Raw genomic sequence first — 21,567 nt, 5'->3', positions numbered from 1 at the left:
AATGATTTTCGTTGAAATTAAAATTTCAAAATAACGCCACGTTTTCTGCAAATTACACAAATGACCTTGTGTTGTCCTTGTATTTTCGGTCCAAACCAGCAGTTCGCCAAAAGCCGGTTTCATTACGTTTTGAGCAGTCTTGTCACAATCCTGTACACCATTTCCCGTTCCCAATTTAGTTGATCTCCCCCGAATCTATTCACAAACTTTCAAGATGACTTATTCGCTTCTGCCTCCTAATCTCCAAACCCATAAAACCTTCAATACGTCATCTCCCTTGTTTCGTCCAAACCGCAGCACCTCATTAACATTTCAATTTCGGTCAATATTCGAACGGTGTTAAGAATCCGCCATGAAATAAAAGTGTTCACGCTGAAATTATGTTTATAGTAACAGTTATGTTAAGGGCACACTTGTTGTTCACCAGAGAGCTTCGTGCCTGTGGGATCTATCCTCGTCCTTGTTTAGGTAAAGTAAAACACCGAAAGCTCTATTGCACTCTCGACGATCTCGGGAATCGAGTTTAGTACTTCATAAACTAGAGGCGCACGCGAGCTTCCGAGGTTGAAATCTTAGGTTACAGAAGAGGGCTGTTATGGTGCCGTAAAGACGAGTGATTTGATTTTATGTGTTTCGGTTAAATATCGCTTTATCCGAGCGGGGTGCTCTTCCCTTAACGGCAGAACGAATGAACTGCTGAAAGTGGGACGAATTTTCAACATCAATCAACGCAGAACTAATTTCAGGACGGGATTTTTTAATTGGGATTATTTCGACGTTAGCGGCGCTGGAGGTGGTCCAAGGGGACGCCGAATTGTTGCGACTTTTAAATTTTATGAAAGGAATTCGTTAATGACCGACGCTTTGTCATATTTTATATTATGCAAAATAAGGCGAAAGTGCTGATGGCAGAAATAGCGTCGGATGATTTGTTGCTTCCTATAAAGGTGATGATCGTAAAATTAAACACGAAGAAATATGTGGGTGTGTATACTCTAGAAAAATTAATTGCGATGAACTGATTAGATAGATCTCAATTAATTTCAAATTTGTTGTGCTAAAATTTACAGATTAGTTGTACAGAAATGCTTTGAAATATGTAGTTCACTAAGAAGTAAAAATCTCCACTACTAATAAACAGAAACTAAAGCTAAAACTGACCTTGATCACAATTAGTACTGTTTGATAAAACTAAAGAAAATAAAATGTCTTAGAGGCATGTTAAAACATCAATACTGTTGGTAAATATAAACATATGGATTGACGCTATTTATATAAAAATTTAATTTAATGGACTATCGTGGCAAAATAAATATTAAAATATTTATTAGATGTTGAAAAACTAATTATAAAGTTGAACTGTAGGCACCATACTGTTGCAGATTAAACATTGAACTGCTCGTTTTTGCAAAAAAGGTTATGTAAGAAAATAGCTTAACGCATGTAGCAGAACCGATGATCTTTTTTCAGATTAAAAAAATTTACCCTAAAAAACCAAATAGTATGTAGATAACAAATTAACGGTTACAAGTAAACGGTTGATGAGCCTTCCAAATAAAGATCTATCAATTTAAAGCAAGTGAATTGATATGGATTGATGTTAATAGTTTATAACAATCGTAAGATTGTTCTAGTGAGGAAAAATTTGCTCATGTGGTAATGAACTTTAAATTAATTTAATTCAAACACATCAAGTTAAAAAGGTTTAGCATATACCAGTGTGACAAATTATTACTTGAAGATATATAGGAAATGATCATTCAGTTTACGATAAACATTGGCCATGATAAAGAAACTTTAACTTAAAATAAAAATGTTTTTTACTATACATTTAAAACTTAATTTTACTGTCTTTAAATTTTTTTTCTAGATAATTACACAATTTTCAAAAATTTTTAAAAGTACCTTATTAATTTGTTAAAATTAAAAAATAAGATTATGAAATGCTGCATTTTATTTCTTAAACGAAAAATACAAACAATATGTAAGAGTAACGTATGAGTGTATATTATGTTATAAAATTAATGTAACTATTACTACTCAATATGATGAGTGGACGTCATCAAATTTTTGGTGGGCAGGATTGGACAAATTTTGGTTAGGATTTTACCATCTGCACGATATTCCTAACATACTTATAAAATTTTACAAGAATCTATCTGGTAATTTCGTGGATTATCCGTCTAATTAAAATCGACACAGACAGACAACAAACGATAGACAAATGGAAACGCGAAACCTACATTTTCGAACTCTAGAAATATGCAAACCATGAAAGTGGCCAGTCGCCCAATCACAATACTTCCTTAGCTTACAGTCGCTAAGTAAAAACGTCAGCTGTCTTCTAAGTACTTTTAAATTTAAACTTGCCCCATTTTAAAGTAGTATCTACATACCTACATTAAATGTTATATCACTGAAAAACAAAATACATAATATATACCTACTATTTGATTGTTAAAAAATGAAAAAATCAATATTTTACAATATAATTTTTGCGTCAACTCTTGAGAACAAAACAAGTTTTATTTTTCAGATATTATAATATTACAAAGGACAAGTAAAGAAGGATTCTGCACTTTACATGTTGTTTTGACTCGTTAAAGTCGAATGTTGATAGATTGAATTAAAAACACCTTGTTAACAAATAACACTTTACTTCTCTTACGCTTACAGTACGAACTTGAACTTGTGATGTCGGAATGTGGGTTCGTAATGGTCGTTTTAGGTACTTGGACCGACTGACAAAATGATGGGGGTGGAGCTTACGACCCTTCTACCTGGAAGGGTCTACTCATTGTTGTACATAGATTGTACATACTGCCCCCTTAAGGTATATATGCCTTAATACTAGTATAACAATGACAAAACATTTGGGAATTACATGATGCATAAACACAAAGGCATCAAAGACTTAATAAAATGTACAGTAGGAATAAATGTGTAACATATATACAAAGGGCATCAAGACTTAATACATATATATCGTAAACAATAGCAATAACTTTCACTTATATGCACTAAGCGAATCATCACTGCACATCACTAATGACAGGCCATATGATTATTTCACTGCGCGTCACTGATATTTTCTGTCGGAAGCAAGCACACTTTCTTCACAGTACGTTGGACGATCCCGTTGGTCGTTTTTACACTGACGACTCGTATCTGGCCATCGTCTCCTGGGTGCACGTCGCATATTCGCCCCATCCTCCAGGATAGGGGAGGGAGGTTGTCTTCCACAAGGACCACCATAGATCCTACTAGATCCGGATTATTATTGTTCTGGAACCACTTGCCGCGGCTCTGTAAAGTCGTCAAATATTCCCGTGTCCACCGGGTCCAATAATGATTTCGAAGCCTCTCCACTAGCTGCCACCTGGACAGCCGATTGAGTGGGATTTCCTGGAGGTCGTACTCTGGAAGCGCGGTTAGTGGCTCTCCAATCAGGAAATGGCCGGGAGTAAGGACTTGGAGGTCGTTAGGGTCATTGGTTAAGGGTATGAGCGGTCTCGAATTTAAACAAGCCTCGATACGTACGAGTAGTGTGTACATTTCATTCATTGTTAAATGAGAATTACCGACCGTTTTTTTTAAGTGCTTCTTCATACTCTTTATATTCGCCTCCCAGAGTCCTCCCATGTGGGGAGATTTCGGTGGAATTAGATGCCAATTGACATTGATATTTGAGAGTTCACGGCTGATTTGACCCTCGTGTTTTCGCAAAAATTCAGCTATCTCCCTCAATTCATTTTTTGCGCCGATGAAGTTAGTGCCGTTGTCGCTATGAATATCGCGAGGGTGGCCACGTCTGCTCATGAACCGACGTAACGCAGCAAGAAATTCGTCTTTGGATAAGTCGCTAACTATTTCAATATGCACCGCCTTTGTCGCGAAACAGATGAATAGTACGATGTAGGCCTTTATTAAACGTTTACCTCGTCCTCGCGATTCTTTAATTAGGATTGGTCCCGCATAATCTACTCCTGACGTTAAGAATGGTCGCGCCGGTTGCACTCTGGGCGCGGGAAGATCTCCCATTTTGAACTTTGGGCGTGTCGGATTAATTTTAAAACACGGATGGCATTTGTGAAGTATTTGTCGAATGACACTTCTTGCGGAAATGATCCAAAAACGTTGGCGGATGGACGCCAAGGTGGCCTGGGGGCCGGCATGAAGAAGGCGTTCATGCTCTTGTCTTACTAGTAACTTAGTGACCACGCTATTTTTGGGCAATAAAATAGGGTGTTTTACGTCTCTATCGAGTGCTGAGTTTTTCAGCCTGCCCCCAACCCGTATGAGTTTGTTTTCATCCATAAATGGATTTAATGAAAGTATTTTAGAGTTATTCGAGAGCGCCTTATTTTGGTTTAGATTATTCCAATCACCGGTAAATTCTACCTGTTGGACTATGCGGATTATGCCAAATAGTGCTTCGTTAAGCTCTTTAGTAGAGAGATTGGAATTACGTATTTTGTTAGTATTTTTGCAATTATTAACGAATCTAAGAATCCACGCCATGACTCTTTGCAATTTATTGAAGGTGGAGTATTGGTGCAACAATGCCTCTGATATCGTACCTGCGCTGCATACGATCACCGGATCCTTTTTCTCTGGTACATTATCGTGATTAACATTTAAGTGAGATCGTGGCCATTGATCTTCAGGGAGTTTTAGAAATTCTGGTCCGCTGAACCAGATTGAATTTTGGATGATTTCTGATGGGTATGCGCCTCTACTTAGGATATCTGCCGCATTGTTCTCGGAGTTAATATGGCGCCAAGCGGTTGGCTTTGTCAGAGCAGTGATTTCCGAAATGCGATTTCCTACAAAAATGTTTAACGAATTCGCGGGAGTGTGGATCCATGCCAGTACGATGCTCGAGTCAGTCCAGAAGATTTCTCTAATGATTTTGATAGAAATGTTTTGCCGTACTTTCGACATTAGCTGCGCCAGCAGCAACGCTCCGCATAACTCGAGTCGCGGTATGGTCATCGTCTTCAAGGGCGCGACGCGCGATCTCGCACACATGAGTTTTATTTCGTACGCACCAAATTCATTCAGCACCCTCAGATAGACGGCTGCTCCATAGCCCTGTTGGGATGCGTCCGAAAAGCCGTGGAGTTCCGCGCTTATCACGAGCGAGTCCGATATAGTTTTACGTGGGATTTTTATGTTCTTTAAATTGTGTAATTCGGCCAAAAACGTTGTCCATGCGCTATGTATGGATAATGGTACCGATTCGTCCCATCCCAATTTTAACGACCATAACTGTTGTAAAATGATCTTAGCCTTCATTATTACCGGGCCGATGAGACCCAGCGGATCAAAAATTTGAGACGAGAGTGATAGGATTACGCGCTTCGTTACCCTTTTGGGTGTGTTTCCTAAACAAAAATCATATCCCAGCGTGTCGTATTTGGATTCCCAAGATAAACCTAAGATTTTCGTTTGTTCATTTTTATTTAAATCTACCTGACCTCTTGAATTATTGCCCTCACAATTAGGCAAAATTGAATCGTCGTTCGAGTGAAATTTTCTTATCTCGAACTGCCCTTGTTTTAGAATATTAATTACCTGGTCTCGTATTTGAATTAATTCAGGAATCGAGTCGGCACCTGTTAGCAGGTCGTCCATGTAAAAATTGTTTTTTATTACGCGACAGGCAGTGGGAAACTTTTCTTCGTTGATTGTTGCTAATTCCGCTAAACATCGCGTCGCTATAAAACTTGCAGGCTTGGTACCATATGTTAATGTTAACAACTTATAGGTTTGTAACGGTTTATTAGGGTCGTCGCGCCATAGGATTAATTGGTAATTAGCATCTTCATCGTTAACGCGAATTTGGCGGTACATTTTTGCAATATCCGCGTTTAATGCAAATCGAAAAGTTCGGAATTGTAAGATTATCGAGAATAGATCACGTTGAATAACTGGACCGCGCATAAGATTATCATTTAGACTTGTTCCGTTTGCAGTCGTTGCGGAAGCGTCAAAAACGACTCTTAATTTGGTGGTGGTGCTGGACTCTTTATGTACCGCATGATGAGGTAAGTATAATGTGTTAGTCTTTGGATTATTCGACGTCAACTGCATATGCCCTAGCGCGAGATATTCATGCATAAATTTTGAATAGGCCGTCTTAAGATTTTCGTCCTTAGCAAATTTTTTCTCGAGACTAAAAAAACGCTTCATTGCTAATTTTTTTGACTCCCCCACGTTTATGTTATTACCCTTTGTCGGGAGTTTAATTATGAAACGGCCCTTTGTATCGCGTATTGTTGTTGTTTTGAAATGTTTTTCACATTTCAGCTCTTCATCAGATAGGGTTTGCTTATCATGAAAACCTGTGCTACCGCCCTCGACTTCAAAAAATTTAGCAACTCGTTCTTCCATTGAATCTTGAGCGGTTACAGCCAGATTACAATAAGCCGTATTTATTGCGGAAGTATTATGACGATTTATTGCAGGATGTGCATTAGATTTACTACAGTACGGGCCGCCCGCAATAAAACCGAAATGGGTTTTTTGAAACACTAATCCAGTAGGTAGAGAGAATTGGCCTACGCATAACAATGACCAGAAGAGCCCGCCGCCTATTAGTACGTCTACCTTGGAGCTTTCATAGAAATGAGGGTCCGCCAATTGCACATCTTTCGGAATTTCCAAATCGTCTGGGTTTAATGGTACCAGCGGCAAACTTTCCGTAATTTTGTCAACGACAATGCATTTTACATTTCCGGCTGAATAAGCATTATAACGGGACTTTATATTGATGAACACCGCTTGAGTCGTATTACTGGTGGTACCATTTACGCCTTTAATTTCAAAATTTTCTTTAAAGCTCCGTAAACCTAATTCCTTGCACGCCTTTTTCGTGATACAATTCGACATTGATCCCGGATCTAGGAATATTCTGCGTGGCTGATTTTGATTTTTTGAATTTTTGATTAGTACTATCGCTGTAGCTAACAATACTGTATTAGATTGATTTGAATAGGTAGAGTGGTTAGCGTGCGTTGAGACATTATTAAGCGTAGTTGTATTACCCTGTTGACTTGAGGTGTCAACGTGGAGTAACGAATGATGTTTTTTATTACAATTGCGGCATTTAGTGGTTACTCTGCAATTTTCGACAAAATGATTATTTCTCAAACAATTGATGCACAGTTTTATAAGCTTGACCTTTTCAAGTCTACTTTGTACTGATAGATTAATAAACTCAGGGCATTGATGAATCATATGTTCATTAGACTTACAATATGAACAGGAGCTTCGTTTTGGTTTGGTAGTCGCTAAATGTGTTGTAGTGCGTTTTGTAATTTGATTGCTCTTCGAATGAGTATTATTTTGATTGCCCGAATTTCCGCAACTGTTTAGAGCTTCTAAAACCGTAACACGCTTTTCTAGGAAACTTATAAATTGTTCGTAAGTAGGAACCCTGGTATCTAAGGACGTTTGCCATTCCCGTTTTGAATTAAAATCTAATTTTTCCGCGATTATCGGAATTACTAACGCGTCCCAAGATTCTACTGGAATTTTTAATGTTTTTAAGGCAGCCATATTAGTAATGACGTTGTCTAGTAATTCACGAAGTGCGGCCGGGGAAGATTTGAGTAATAGCGGAGTATTTAAAATTGACATAACGTGATCCTGAACGATTAATCTAGTGTTTTTGAACCGTTTTTCTAGAATTTCCCACGATTTAGAATAATTTTCATCGCTAATGGATAAGGATTCAATCGCTCTTAGGGCTTCTTCGCGTAGGCACGATTTTAAATATTGAAGCTTTTGTCTATGATTTAATGATTTATTCTCGTCTATTACGGATTTGAAACAATTTTCAAAGTTTGTCCAGTCTTTGTAACTACCTGAAAATGTTTTTAAGTTTAACGCCGGTAAATTTAGAATACATTCTTTATTGTTTTGATTCGTCTGCAAAGTGGACGTCGAAGACTGATACGAATTTGAGCTTTCGCTTTTCTCAATAATCTCGATTATTTCCCCCATAAGATCACAATATTTATTTTCGAAATTAATTCGAACGCTACGGTGTTGCGCTTTAGATTCTTCTGTTTTAGAGTCTAATTTTTCTAGCTCATACTGGTTTTCTTCAAATTCTACCCTGAGACTTTCAAGAATGTTTCGACGCGCTTTTAAACGGCTGATATTGTCATTTTGCGTATTAAACCTTTGTAGGTAGTCTTCTATACGAGATAACTTTTCCAGAATTGTGCTTTGAACGCTTCTAGCTTCGTCGGCTTTTGTCATTTTACGAGATTGATAAATTAACGTTAAGAAGGATTTAAGAATAAGTGATTATGTTTATATTAACAATAGGGAACTACAGAAAATTTATTTGCTATATGCAACTTCCGACTTTCTGTTTAGAATTTGAATCACGATGAGAAACGCACTAAAGAAATATATAATAAGTTAAAAACTTTAACGAATAAATTGCTTAACGCACGTACTGTGTAACTATAATAATATGACTGAATGAGATATAGAGGTTGGCTATGTTTTCAAGATTTGATTTCTCACTATCTACGAATTAACTTGCAATAATGAGAGTGGGCAGACGAGTTAACGATTTGATAAAGTTTGAGCCTAATTACCACCGTAATTATGAATAAAGAATTAGAATTCGATCGAGATTACGACTGATCCAAAGCGTAATTATAATTGAAAAATACGAATTATTTAGATTTAGCTTATAGAATGAATTAAGGACTTTCTGAGATTTTACAAAAACCACGATATGACTTATTGAATATGTGATGCGATTTATAAATTCATCTAGCGACTTTGGGAGATGAATAGAATTAGAATATAAGAGAAATGACGCGTATTATTATATAAGGCGTAATTTGAATTAGAATAAATACTTAGATACCGCACAACGCGAACCAAGGCACGCCCAAATTCGAGATTAGTGGAACGGGATTGAATAGGATAAGAATGAGAGCCACTAACCTGATAATGAAGACGTCGTCGATTCTTGATTCTGCTTCTGATTACGGCACCGATTTTGCAAGAGTTATAACCGCTGCAATCCGGCTCGAAGGACCATGTTTTGACTCGTTAAAGTCGAATGTTGATAGATTGAATTAAAAACACCTTGTTAACAAATAACACTTTACTTCTCTTACGCTTACAGTACGAACTTGAACTTGTGATGTCGGAATGTGTGTTCGTAATGGTCGTTTTAGGTACTTGGACCGACTGACAAAATGATGGGGGTGGAGCTTACGACCCTTCTACCTGGAAGGGTCTACTCATTGTTGTACATAGATTGTACACATGTTCTGAAAGTAATATTTTCAAAAAAATAAATTTTAAGTACACCACTACAAAAATAAGACAAATTGATTTATACCACTTTGGAAACGTAGTAAACAATTTAAACAAGAAGACGATGCTATCTCTAGAAAAAACAAAGGTAATATATACAGGGTGAGGCATTAAGTGAGCGGTCTTCGAAATCTTATTAATTATTATTATTATTATTATTATTAGATATAGAAAATGTCGGGGACTAAAGTTGTATGGTGAGTGGCGTACATTAAAATTATTTTCGACTATACAGATTGTTTTGTTTTCGAGGCGTAGCACACAACTTAGTTTTTTTAAATACTATATATTTTTACATGCCATTTTTACACATATTTTTGGAAGTTTATTAGTAACACAAAAAAAAATCGCCAACTTATTTTTAAGATCTGTGTTTCAATATTTAACTGATTGGCAAAGAGAGGTACGCGCTTTGTTATAGTATCAGTTAAATAAAATTTTAATGCACAGAGTATTTAAAAAAAAAATAACTTTACACTTTCAAAAATTATTTTATTAGGTACTGTTTTTATTTCTTTCAATATGTCAGTGTGTCGTTTAAAAAAGTAAAAAATTTCAATATCAACTTTCAGTACAGAAACTACTTAATAAAAAAAAAAGACAAGAAAAAATAGAATGGGATGCAGTAATAATATATAAGGTGTTCTATTTGAAAAAACTGAAATATCGATATTTGAAAACTGTTATCATTTATTAATCAGTCCATCGGGCGACTTGCCACTTTCACTTTTTCGCGACGTTTCATGACTTCAAGAGTACGAAAACAGTGGTTTTCCGTTCCCGTTTGCCTGTCTGGCGTCCATGTCGATTTTATTTGATACGATAGTTGTAAAATTTTGTATGCATATTAGGAATATCATGTAGATGGTAAAATGCTAACCAAAATTTGACTAAACATCCCCACCACCAACAGGATGACATCATCTTTAAATTTATTATAATATATTTACATATTTTTTTAATAAGATACTCGTTCACTTGTGATTTATGCATCCGTGTTGAATTTTCAATATAGACATCCAGAGTTTTGGAAAAAAAATCAAAGTCATATAACAATATTTTCCAATTTAACTTTGGAACTGCAAAACCAAATGCTCCGAAATTTTGCAAACATTTTAAGGTCATCGTAGTTATGGTAAACCATTAATCAAAATGTATTCGTTTATCCCCTCCCAAAAAGTTGATGACGTCATCTCAAAATTACTACTAAACTACTAAATCCGCTCTGAAATATGCAAAATATGATGACTCTATACTTGTAATGTACTCACAGTTCTTACAATTACTTATACAGGGTGGCTCCAAAAAAATAATGAAAATCACTCCATTTTCCACAAAATTTGGGAATGCAGTACTGCTATTATTAGTATTAGACTGCATCTGTCCAAATTGATATACGTGTCTTTGCAAAAAATGTTGATGACGCCATCACAAAATTTTGTAATCGAAAAATTCACCTGACACAAATATATTTTTATTTCGACTTATAAGAGTTATAAAAAATAAAATTCGCAAAATCAAATCTTATAATTTTTGAATAAGCTGGATTTGTTCTACTGTACCTCAGGAGCGAGGAAAGTTCTGTCCAAATAACCTTCGACCAACTTTTTTTATAAACTCCAATTTTATTTCTACCAAAATAAGGCGCATATTTTTATTTACCTGCCCACAAAATATTGTAACCCAGATTTTAAGAATAACCCTGTTGCGATTTTCTCTGTGAATCTTTCCAAAGCTAAAAAATTTCAAGAAAATTGGAATAACTTGGCAACGTCACAGTGTCACAATTTCGAAACTAAACCATGGTTGTAAAGCCTAAGAAAAAAGAGTGAATCAGAATATATCAAAGTAGGTATATAGAGATTTGATGAAACTAAGTTGTGTGTTACACCTTAATAATAGCACACTGTAAGGTTGACGTTTCAGTATATGGTCCTGAAAGAACTGTACAACTTTTTTTTTAAGTCTAATATTTAATGAGATATCGAGGAGCGCGTGCTAAGCGACTCACCCTGGATATAATGATTCTATACCGTTTTTGAGTTAATTTATCATTTCAAATTTCAAATTTCTATCTTTTTAAACAATTGAGGTATTATAATGGGAGTATGTAAACTGACAGGCGCCATTTACATTTTTTTTAAGTATTAAACTAAACCACACATGAAGTGCTACACCATTGAAATAATTGGTTTGAGGGGTTTATACAATACTTCCCTAAAATTATAAGATGACGTAATTAATTTTGAGTTTTTATCTATCATGCTTACGACGACCTTAGAACATTGGTAAAATTTCACAGCAATCGGTTTCCCAATTTCAAAGTACAGTCATAAAATGTTGTTACACAATTTTGATTTTTTTTACACAAAAACGAAATGTCTAGGGTAAAAACTCAACACTAATTCATAAACCACAAGTACAAGGAGTATGTTATTTTATTAAATTTAAATGAGATACAGTTGTAAAATTTGGAGGTGACAACAACAAATTGTTGAAGCGTATGATTATACACAATCCGTCTAGTAGTTTCGGAGATTTTTATTAGATTAATAAAATTTGACACAGATGAAGACGGCACAGCTGGGCGGACGGACGAACGGACCGACAGATAGACAGAAAGAGAGACAAACAGACAGACAGATGATGTATATGTATGTTTTCGTACTTCGGTTACGAAACGCGGAGAAAACATAAAAGTGTCTAGCGAGTCACCCGATGGACTGCAACCGTTCAGGTGTTTTAGAAACTTCTTAAAAATGGTCATCTTAAAGTTGTATATTGATAATACCAAGAGAAAAAAAAAATGTCTATAAAATGTTCTTTGTAATTTTTCAAACACATTTATTTAATAGATTTTGGGAATAACTTCATAAAAGATTTGGTGATAATAAATATATTTATAAATTTCAGTAAATGTGAGTCTCAGAAAAAATTCCACGAATTCTTTGTTTAATTTTTGACATAAAAGGTAACATTTGATATCTATAAATTTAAGTTGTTAGGAAATTTGCACGATCAAATTATGATTTTAAAGAAATTGCTTCGGTAGTTTGTGAAATCTATCTCACAAAGAGACTAGCGATGGAAAATGAACAAATTCTGGTAATATTAAAAAAAAAATTATTCTACAACATTCTAATGTTTCTTCTTGTTTCTTTGTTTTTTATTTGATTCAGACGAATATCAAAGTTAAAATAAATTAATTAATAAATAAATACGGACGCAAATGGCATAATAAATAAAATTTTAGTGTAGTGGACCCTACTATCTCAGTTTAACCCACTTTCCCCTAAACAGCTTTCAATATTACCCATGAATACATGAACACAAATCGTAGGCTTTTGTGTCTATATTCTGATTACAGTTAATTATGCAAAAACGGCTCACTTAGTAGAAGGTTTTTGCACTAAGTCGTTAGCAGAAAAAAATGGTACAAATCTAAGCTTCCGTTTTCGCAAAACAGCTTTTAAAGTATATAAGCTTTTTGTTGTGGAAAAAGCGGGGAACATTAATTCTGCGAATTCTACTGATGCGTATACAGAGCGTCGACCCAACTTAAACTTTTTCTTGCTTTGTAAAAGGCATAATTTACACTGTGATTTAGCTTAGTGCTTAGCAGTTCAAGTAGAAAGTAGTCAAAGCGGGGTCTAAAGATAGTGATTTAATAATAATAATTGAATTCAAGTCATCTTATCTGGGTCCACCAACTTCCAATCCCTTTTTCCATTTCTCCTTCTCCCTTGCGATCCACATCTTCGATCCGAGAGTGCAGGTGATCCTTTCGTTGTCTTAACCAATAAATCATTGTTAAATGCTAAACGACAAAAAGAAGACAAATCGATGTATGGAAGGAAGGAAGCAAGCAGGCTCGAATAAGAAAAAAAACCCTCTCATAAATCCTTCTTTCTTTAGCGCGGGGCTCCAAAGTTGCACAAACTTGGGCTAAGTCCGAACATCGTTCACTTTGAATCATGGCTGCCTGGATGTCGTCTCCGTCGTGGCTGCGCATTAATATAAGCCCTAAATCGAACTGTACTAGCCTGTGCACGTGCACCAAGTCAACATTTTCGCGGAAGATGGATTTCTCGAACACCCTCGAGGGAGAAAATGGAAATTTGGCCGAACAGTCGGCAGGGAGAAATTACTGCATTAAAATTTTATCGAACTTCGAATTTTTTACTAGCACCTTGTACTTATTAATCTTCTACTTATCTCTTATCTCGAGCTAATTGAAAAATTGAGGAAACGTCCATCCGTCGAGTATATCTCTTAATTAGCAACCAACTTTCAAATCTAGAATACATGATTCTTTTTATTTAAATAAACTCGCAGGCAAAAAAACGAGACGGCTAAAATAATCAGACATAATTTATTATCACAATAATCATCTCAATTAAATCAGATTCACGAGACAGGAAAAATCCACCTCATAAATTTTACAACCTGCTCATTAAGTGTATCCCATAAATCACCTGGACAATATTAATATTAAATTGTCATTATAGTAGAGAGATTTCTTTTTTTATCGTAAGAGAGATCGGTTGGTACTGCACAGTCAGGTTGTATAAGAAAGACGGCAACAATTACATGGTGTTTAGCTGCTCTCGAACAATATTATTAGTGATTACACACTGTAACGTAAATTGAACGTGGTCAGGTCGAGTTTATTTAACATCGCCATTATGGTGTATGTTGTTGTGTTGTGAAACTGTATCTGAGAAATTATTAGTGGTGCACTAAATTCTACACTTCCAGCGAAAACGAACGTTGCAAAAAAATACATATAAATGAGTGATAATAATGATAAAGTAATGTACTACTAACTAACATAGAATTTATGAATAAAAAAAAAGTACATTTATGGAACAAATCAGAAGTTTCACTTCTTGCATTCATTAGACCGTCTATTCTATAGATATATTTTCTATGTCGACGGAAAACCATTTCTTCTTATCTGGTTCAAAACACACATGCGTAATGGTCTTATTGCAATTTTATAAAAGCACTACTATAGAGACAAGTAGCCTTTCGCGTGATGGATCTTATTACAATACTTGCTGAGTTTACGCTCGGGAAGTAAAAATTGGTCTACGGTTATTTAGACAGATTTTCCCTCGCCTCTGAAGTACAGGTGAACAGATACAGCTTCCTTCGAAAAATTATAAAATTTATAATTTTTTTATGATAACTCTTGTAAATTAAGATAAAGATATGTATGGATTGTTAGAGTACAGGTGAAGAACAAACGCAGTGTAATAATAATAATAATAATAATAATAGTAACACTATTGTGTTCTAAAATTTTTTTTGGGAAAACGGGGTGAACCGTAGGTACATGATTTAATCAATAAAAAAGTAGCTTCGTACTTATTATGCACCTAAGGAACAGCTTTACTACTAGAAGGATTAAACAATAAAAATTATAATAATAAACAAAATCAAGGTTGATTCATAAATCATAATACAGGAGTATGGTATTTTGTAAAATTTAAATAGCATTTACTACGTAAAATATTGAGTTGACGTCAACAAATTGTTGGTAGGGATGTTCAGATAAATTTTGGTTAGGGTTTTACCATCTGCACGACATTCTCAACATAGCTATAAAATTTCACAAGAATCAATTCAACAGTTTCGAATGGAATTTTCCTCGCCCCTAAAGTACAGGCGAAAAATACAGCTTCGAAAAATTATAAAAATTTAATTTCGAAATTTTTATTTTTGTATGATGATTCTTACGACCTAAAATTAATATACTCCAATTTGTGGGTTGTTAAAAAACAGGTAAAGAAGCAGTCAAGTTGAATAGGTGCAGTGTAACACTAATACGTAATAATAAAATGCTGTATCCTCAAATTCTCGGGAAAATAGAAAGGGCAATAAAATATGTTTTATAAGTAACACTATGAATGCTTTGATAAACCACAAAGTCTTAATACTGTGCATATGATTAACGATTTACTATTCCGATGACCATAAAACGTTTGCAAGATTTCAAATCATTCAATTTTGTGGTTTCAAAGTTAAATTGCAAAATGTTGTTACACAGTTTTGATTTTTTTTAATGTCTAGGGTAATTACCATTGACGGGATTGTATACCTTTCCAGTGATGGCTCGGCACGTTGCAAAGCACTCAGCTGTGCTTGGTATTTGGCGGCGTAGCTTCAGCTATTTCTATTCAGGTTTCAGTGTATACTCGTTTTGTTAACAAAATCAATTTGTTGTGTTCACAACAGCCGATTTTTGATAATTATTATTTGTGTAAATTTAAGGAGAGCCACTGAATCGTGGCGTGTCACTTATGTGAGTGGCATGATCGACATCGCGCGTATACACTGCGATGTATTGACCTGGGCGACTGCTCAACGCCCTTCAAGGTATATTTTGTGCAGGTCAGTGGTAATACTAATAACTCAAGATGGATTCATAAATTATAAATTATGCAGGAGTATGTTATTTTATAAATTTAAATATCATTTATTCGGCAAAACTGAACGATGACGTCATCACTTCTTAGGGGAGGCATAACGGACAAATTTTGATTAACCATTTACCATGCTTCAGATAACCTTAAAACGTTCAGAAGATTTCATAGCATTCGGTTATCCAATTTCATAGTCAAATATAGTGTTTTTATGACTTAATTGCAGTTTAACTTTTATAGCTGGGTGCTGCCACAAATCCACTTGCCTGAGAAGACGGTAAAAGTAGCATTGGTAGGTGTCATTTGGCGGGATTTGCAGCTGTCGAGTTTTATGAATGACCGTAAAATAAGTACCTACTTAATAAGTCAAAGTCGATGCACTATATTTTTTTGAAGCCAGTATAACATGTTGTTATACAATTTTCAAAAATCATCATGGATTCATAAACTATAAATGGAGGAATATGTTCTTTTATAAAATTTATGTTAACATTTATTATTGTAAAAGTTGAAGGTGACGTCATATTATCGGTGGTGAAGATGATAAGACAAATCTTGGTTAGTGTTTTACCATCCATAAGATATTCCTAATGTACATGCAAAATTTAACAATAATTGGGCAAATGGTTTAGCAGAATATCTGTCTAATTAAAATCGACACAGACACGGATAGGCGGCAAACGACAGACGACAGACGTCGTTTGCCGCCTATCAGACAGGTGGAAATGAAAAACCTTCTTTTTTCATACTCTAGATGACATGAAACGTCGAGAAAATATGAAACTAGCCAGTCTCCCGATGGCTTGCGCTCGGGAAGTAAAAAACAAAGTATGATTAAATTCTTTTACTTCCTGAGCGTAAGCTAAAAGACGAACCAAACTTTGTCTAATCATTCTCCCCAACAATGTAATGATGTCACCTCAAAATTGTACATAGTAGATGGGTTTCAATTGTATTGAATAACATAGTTCTACACGTACAGTTTACGAATCTGTACTGAATTTTTACTCGAACCCGTCCAGATTTTTTGAAAAAAAATTAAAATTATAAGTATATCAACATTTTGCAATTTAAATTTGAATTTTCAAAACCGAATGCTTTGAAATTTTGCAGACGTTTTAAAGTTATTACGAGCATGGTAAATTTTGGATCAAGGTATATTTGCGAATCCCCCAAAAAATGGATGACGTCACCTCAAAATTTTACCGGATTAATGCGGTCTAAAATGTGCAAACTGTGATGAGTTTATAGTTTTGATTTATCATTGTATTCATATTTTTTTTTTGCTTATACAGGGTGAATGAATAAAATAATGAATGACTCAATTTATTTTATTGATCAAATAAAGAACGAAAATTTGGGAATACAATACTGTTATTATTAAGAGTAGTATTACACTGCACCAATACAACGTGTCCTTGCAAAAATATTGATGGCGCCATCACAAAATTTTGTAAAGTAAAAACTCATTTGAAATATACGCCTAGCACCCTTCTTTATGTTTATTTTAACACTACATATTTACGAATGTTTATTTCAACTTATAGGGGTTCTCATAAAAAAATAACATTTCCAAAATAAAATTTTATAGTTTTCCAAAAATGCTGGATATGTTTCATTGTACTTCAGAAGCGAGGGAAGTTCAGTCGAAACAACTTTCGACTAATTTTTTTTTATTTATTTTCGGTCTTTTTCTCAAGGCTAACCGACCCAGGTTTCTTTAATTGTCACTAATCCTACTACTGTGCCGTCGCAGGCTTTATAATTAGGTACGCTCATAAAATTTTAGTGGATACAGAAGTGACGTTCTAACTACGAGTACATGTAAGAAGGACATAGTACTACGCAAGTGTACATTAGATATTTTCCTTCATTTCTAGTTGAACCGTTCAAACATGAACAGCCAACAGTTTGTTTCTGATAACTCTTAAGTCTACTGCTTAAAATTACTAATCTTCGTCCACTAACGTTCACAAGATTTCATCGCACTAAGGTCTCAGTGTAAAGTATATTTCAGAACTCCGTTCGCCTAAGCCATAAATCGTCCCAAACATTGACAGATTCCAGGGTTTCTCAACCATCAGTCGGTTGAGAGATGGTAATTCTCAAAAATCACTGCCACAATGGAGCAAACGATTCGTTTTTTTTTTTATTAATTGTAAATAATAAAGAAATAGATTACTTAAAAAAATTGCTATTTCAATTCCTCTTGTGCATGTAAATGCAGTGCTTCAACATTTTTAACGTCACTGCTTTAACCGCTGCGTCAATCGCTATATCATACAACCATGCTGAAAGTGGACTATACTTTTCTTGCATCAACCCGTTTACCCTATACTAAAAGACAAGGACACCCTTAGATTTAACGCTCACCTGCGAAAAGAAGGGAACAGCTTGTTCTTTAACAAAAAAAGGGCGATAAAAGCCTACTTACTGGGTGATAGTTGTTGAAATCACCCGGGGTTATGGCTTAGGCGAACGGAGTTCTAAAATACACTATACAATATACAATATTGCCCTTTTCACTACACTTACGGTCACTAACTAGTGGACTACACTAGTTTGAATCACTAGGTCGTCTTCAGATAGTGATGTAGGTTAGCGTTGGTTAAGGAGATGTAATACCCCAGACTTCTGGGAAGGTCAGAATTTCTCACGTAAAAAAGGACATCAACAATGGTAGTATCTTATTTTGTCACTTCTGAATACTCTTGACATTGCTGTCACTCGTGCATCCCCACAGTCGGATATCGTAAGTCCAGGTCGGTTTGAGAATCTGGTTATACTTACATCAATTTCATAGCAGCTCTTTACGCTTCTTCATCAGTAAGTTCCTTCTTACACTTCAATTTTACATCTAAGGTCATCCTGAGGTATTTTGCCATATTGGCCTATGTTTCTATAAATTAGTTTAGTAACCGTGGTGGCATTTCTTCTGGTCTTCGGTACATGAAGTTTATATGTACTGACTTGAACCAATAAGTCGTGTTTTCCATTTTGTGGATCTTATCGCTGGCTATACGAGGTTTGTAAGTGTATCGTTCGTTCGATGACAAGTGTTGCAGTGTCCCAGCGAACGTTGCGATAGTCACATGATGAATCCTGTCTATATTGCACGCATAGATTAGGTACGCCTTAGGACGTTACGTGGGAGACCTACGTTGATCTCCTTGAAGTACGAATACTCAGCTTTTTGACTTATATGAAGACTCGTCCAGACAGGTAGGATTTCAGGAGTTGTAACTTTACCTTATAAAACAATCATTGATGACATATCCTGTCAAAAGCCTAATCCACATCAAAGATGATCACTGAACAATACTGTTTGTCATTACGGTCCTCTCAATCAAGTCCGTTATTCCATGGACCTGGTCTATTGTGGATTGCTGACTACGGAAACCAAACTGACGATCCGAGATCAGTTTCCTTTCTAACAGAATTGGTTTCAGCCTACGGAAAATGAGTAAGATGTTAAATCACAAACTGTTAACCGGCGGTATTTGTCGAATCTATGTACGAGTATAATGTGCCATCTCAACTGGTCTATGACAATTACTTCGAGGCTACAACATTTATCTATATCTATATATTCAAGAAACATGAATTCACATATTAAATTAATTCGGAAACATCCTAAACTCAATAATTGTTTCTCAACCTTATCTAGTTTTCTGCATCTAACAAGGATTAATTCTAAAAAATTGTAGAAATGGCATTAGTGGTGTGATCAAGGTTATATGCTTTCAGGGTAAATTTGGTTTTGAAGATTCTTTCTGTTTTAGTGTACAATTCGCAATATAACTATCTCGTCAGATTCACTGTTTTTCTAGAAGATCATTTCTACATATGACATGGTTGTGTAAATAACCCAAATATGTTTTGCTACATGTAAGATGATTTTTTTGAGTAAAAATAAAGACAAAAAGTAACTACTCAGCTTGTCACCGAGGTACGTATGTGTCGGATATTTTGGTTCCAAAGTAGATAACCAAGACAAAAGTTGAGTTCCGCAATTTTTTGGTTAACAAACTTCTCACTTTTCTCCTAGGTGAAGTAAGATCAAAGTCAGTAGATGCATCACTTCTGATATAAGAAATCTAATCAGAAATAAAAATAATAATAAACGAAGAAAAAGAAACTCTCCACGTTCTGTTTTCCAACTCTTATAAGTATCAGACTTAGTTAAGTCTGGTAAAAACTGTGAATTTTTTTATATCTTAAAATTTACAGAAATTTCTAAAAATAATGGGTTAAACCTTAAAACTGATTTTATTCTACGCTCATTGATACAATCAGATGAAGAGTAGACAGAAGGGGCGTGATCAGCAACTCAGTCTCAGATGCTGATCCTTAACTGACCTGATGCTGTTAATTTGGTTAGGATAACACACTGAGATTTAGTGTCAAGTTTGGTGTTTTTGGGAATTTTGTCTCATAGTTGCAACGAGTGCACCAAGTGATCAAGTGGAACCACTTCCATGTAAGGTTCATCTTTGTATGATTAGTTGGTATATCGTTACAAAATTTCTTCAATTGTAGAGTTCTCTGTTACAAGAAATTGGTCCGTATTTCTATTGCCCGGCGCATTTACAAGAGATTTACACCCAAAATTATTCTTCAAAATCACATGACAACGAAAAGGTATAGGTAGGTATACAGTGATTCTAAAGAGCGCAACTGCATGGATACACAAAAATGTCCAGCTTTTATGTGAAACGAATGACAAAGCTCGGACTGAATATAGGTAAAAAAGAGACTGGACACCAAACGCATCTTTTCCACGAGGATCAATCAAGGAAGAACCTCTTACAATCCAAAACATTTTATTAGCTCTACTCCTGGAGTAGTGTTACAAACTGTTCAAGCAGTAAATATAAACAAATGTCGTTTAAATGCACCTGGTGTTTTCTGTCATTTTTAAGAAAAAAAAGTTGCAGATTCTAAAAACTATGTTGGAGATAATTTGAAACAGCACCTAATGAAACATTTGAATGAAAGCCTTGGAACAGCTTTAAAAATGCCTTTATTAATAACTTTAAAAGTTTCCTCACGGTATAAAAAGAAAGAAAATGAAATACAAATGAAATGGATGCTTCGAAGGATTTCACAAATGAAACAATAAACGGCCAAGGAAGTCTAAGGAGGTATAGTTTGCTCCAAACCAACAACAAAAAAAAAATATTTTTGTTCTTTTAGAAAGCTTTGAACTAATCTCCTTTAAGAAAATATTCGAAACTGTCGATTTGTGAAAAACTCTGTTGTGGTGCAGTAAATTGGAAATCAGTTTATAAAGAATTACTCAATCATCGCCTACATTTTTTTAAATGCAAATCTTTTGTTAGTTTAACCTGCATGATTATCTTGTCGCAAACAACCTACTAATTTCGTCATAATTCAATTGCAACATCTGCGAATCGAATATTCGACAATTCGGTGACGCAACAATTCATAATTGACCAATATGTAAAACCTCCTTCGGAGGCTCTTCACGTTTTTCCGCACGTTTTAAATTAGCCCTTAAATTAAAGTCAAGTGGTGAATTGGGGGTTTGGCGCAGGAGCATTATTTCCAACACAAAGTGTACAGGGAGGCAGCAGCAAAGGAGCTCCTCGCCTCGCGCAAGAGAGAGACTTCGGCATGACAGAGACGAATGGGTTTCATTTCACGCTGGGCCTCCCGCCCCGCTCCCGACAGCCCCGCATGATTTACCGGGCTACAATGTGGTAACCCATGATTTATCGCTGCCGAATGGCGGGCTCGCGAGTGCCGAGCTTCAAAACCCCGG

The 21,567-nt window shown here is 35.4% G+C and overlaps 2 protein-coding genes across 2 annotated transcripts in view; both read right to left on the bottom strand.

Moving 5' to 3' along the window:
* Positions 1-21,567, bottom strand: part of LOC135129218 (homeotic protein ultrabithorax-like) — a 543,629-nt gene that overhangs the window by 209,354 nt on the left and 312,708 nt on the right. The window lies entirely within an intron of this gene.
* Positions 3,070-8,271, bottom strand: LOC135128774 (uncharacterized). Its single transcript, XM_064055853.1, has one exon. The coding sequence runs from the start codon at positions 8,269-8,271 to the stop codon at positions 3,070-3,072; it is 5,202 nt and encodes a 1,733-aa protein (XP_063911923.1).

Source organism: Zophobas morio, unplaced genomic scaffold, assembly GCF_036711695.1.
Source record: "Zophobas morio isolate AGI-343-1 ecotype UQ-CSIRO unplaced genomic scaffold, CSIRO_AGI_Zmor_V1 ptg000014l, whole genome shotgun sequence".
Classification (NCBI taxonomy): Eukaryota; Metazoa; Arthropoda; class Insecta; order Coleoptera; family Tenebrionidae; genus Zophobas; species Zophobas morio.
This window is presented reverse-complemented; position numbering and strand designations above follow the sequence as displayed.

Coding starts and splice junctions, on each gene's coding strand:
- LOC135128774 (XM_064055853.1), bottom strand. CDS start 8,271: ATGACAAAAGCCGACGAAGCTAGAAGCGTTCAAAGCACAATTCTGGAA.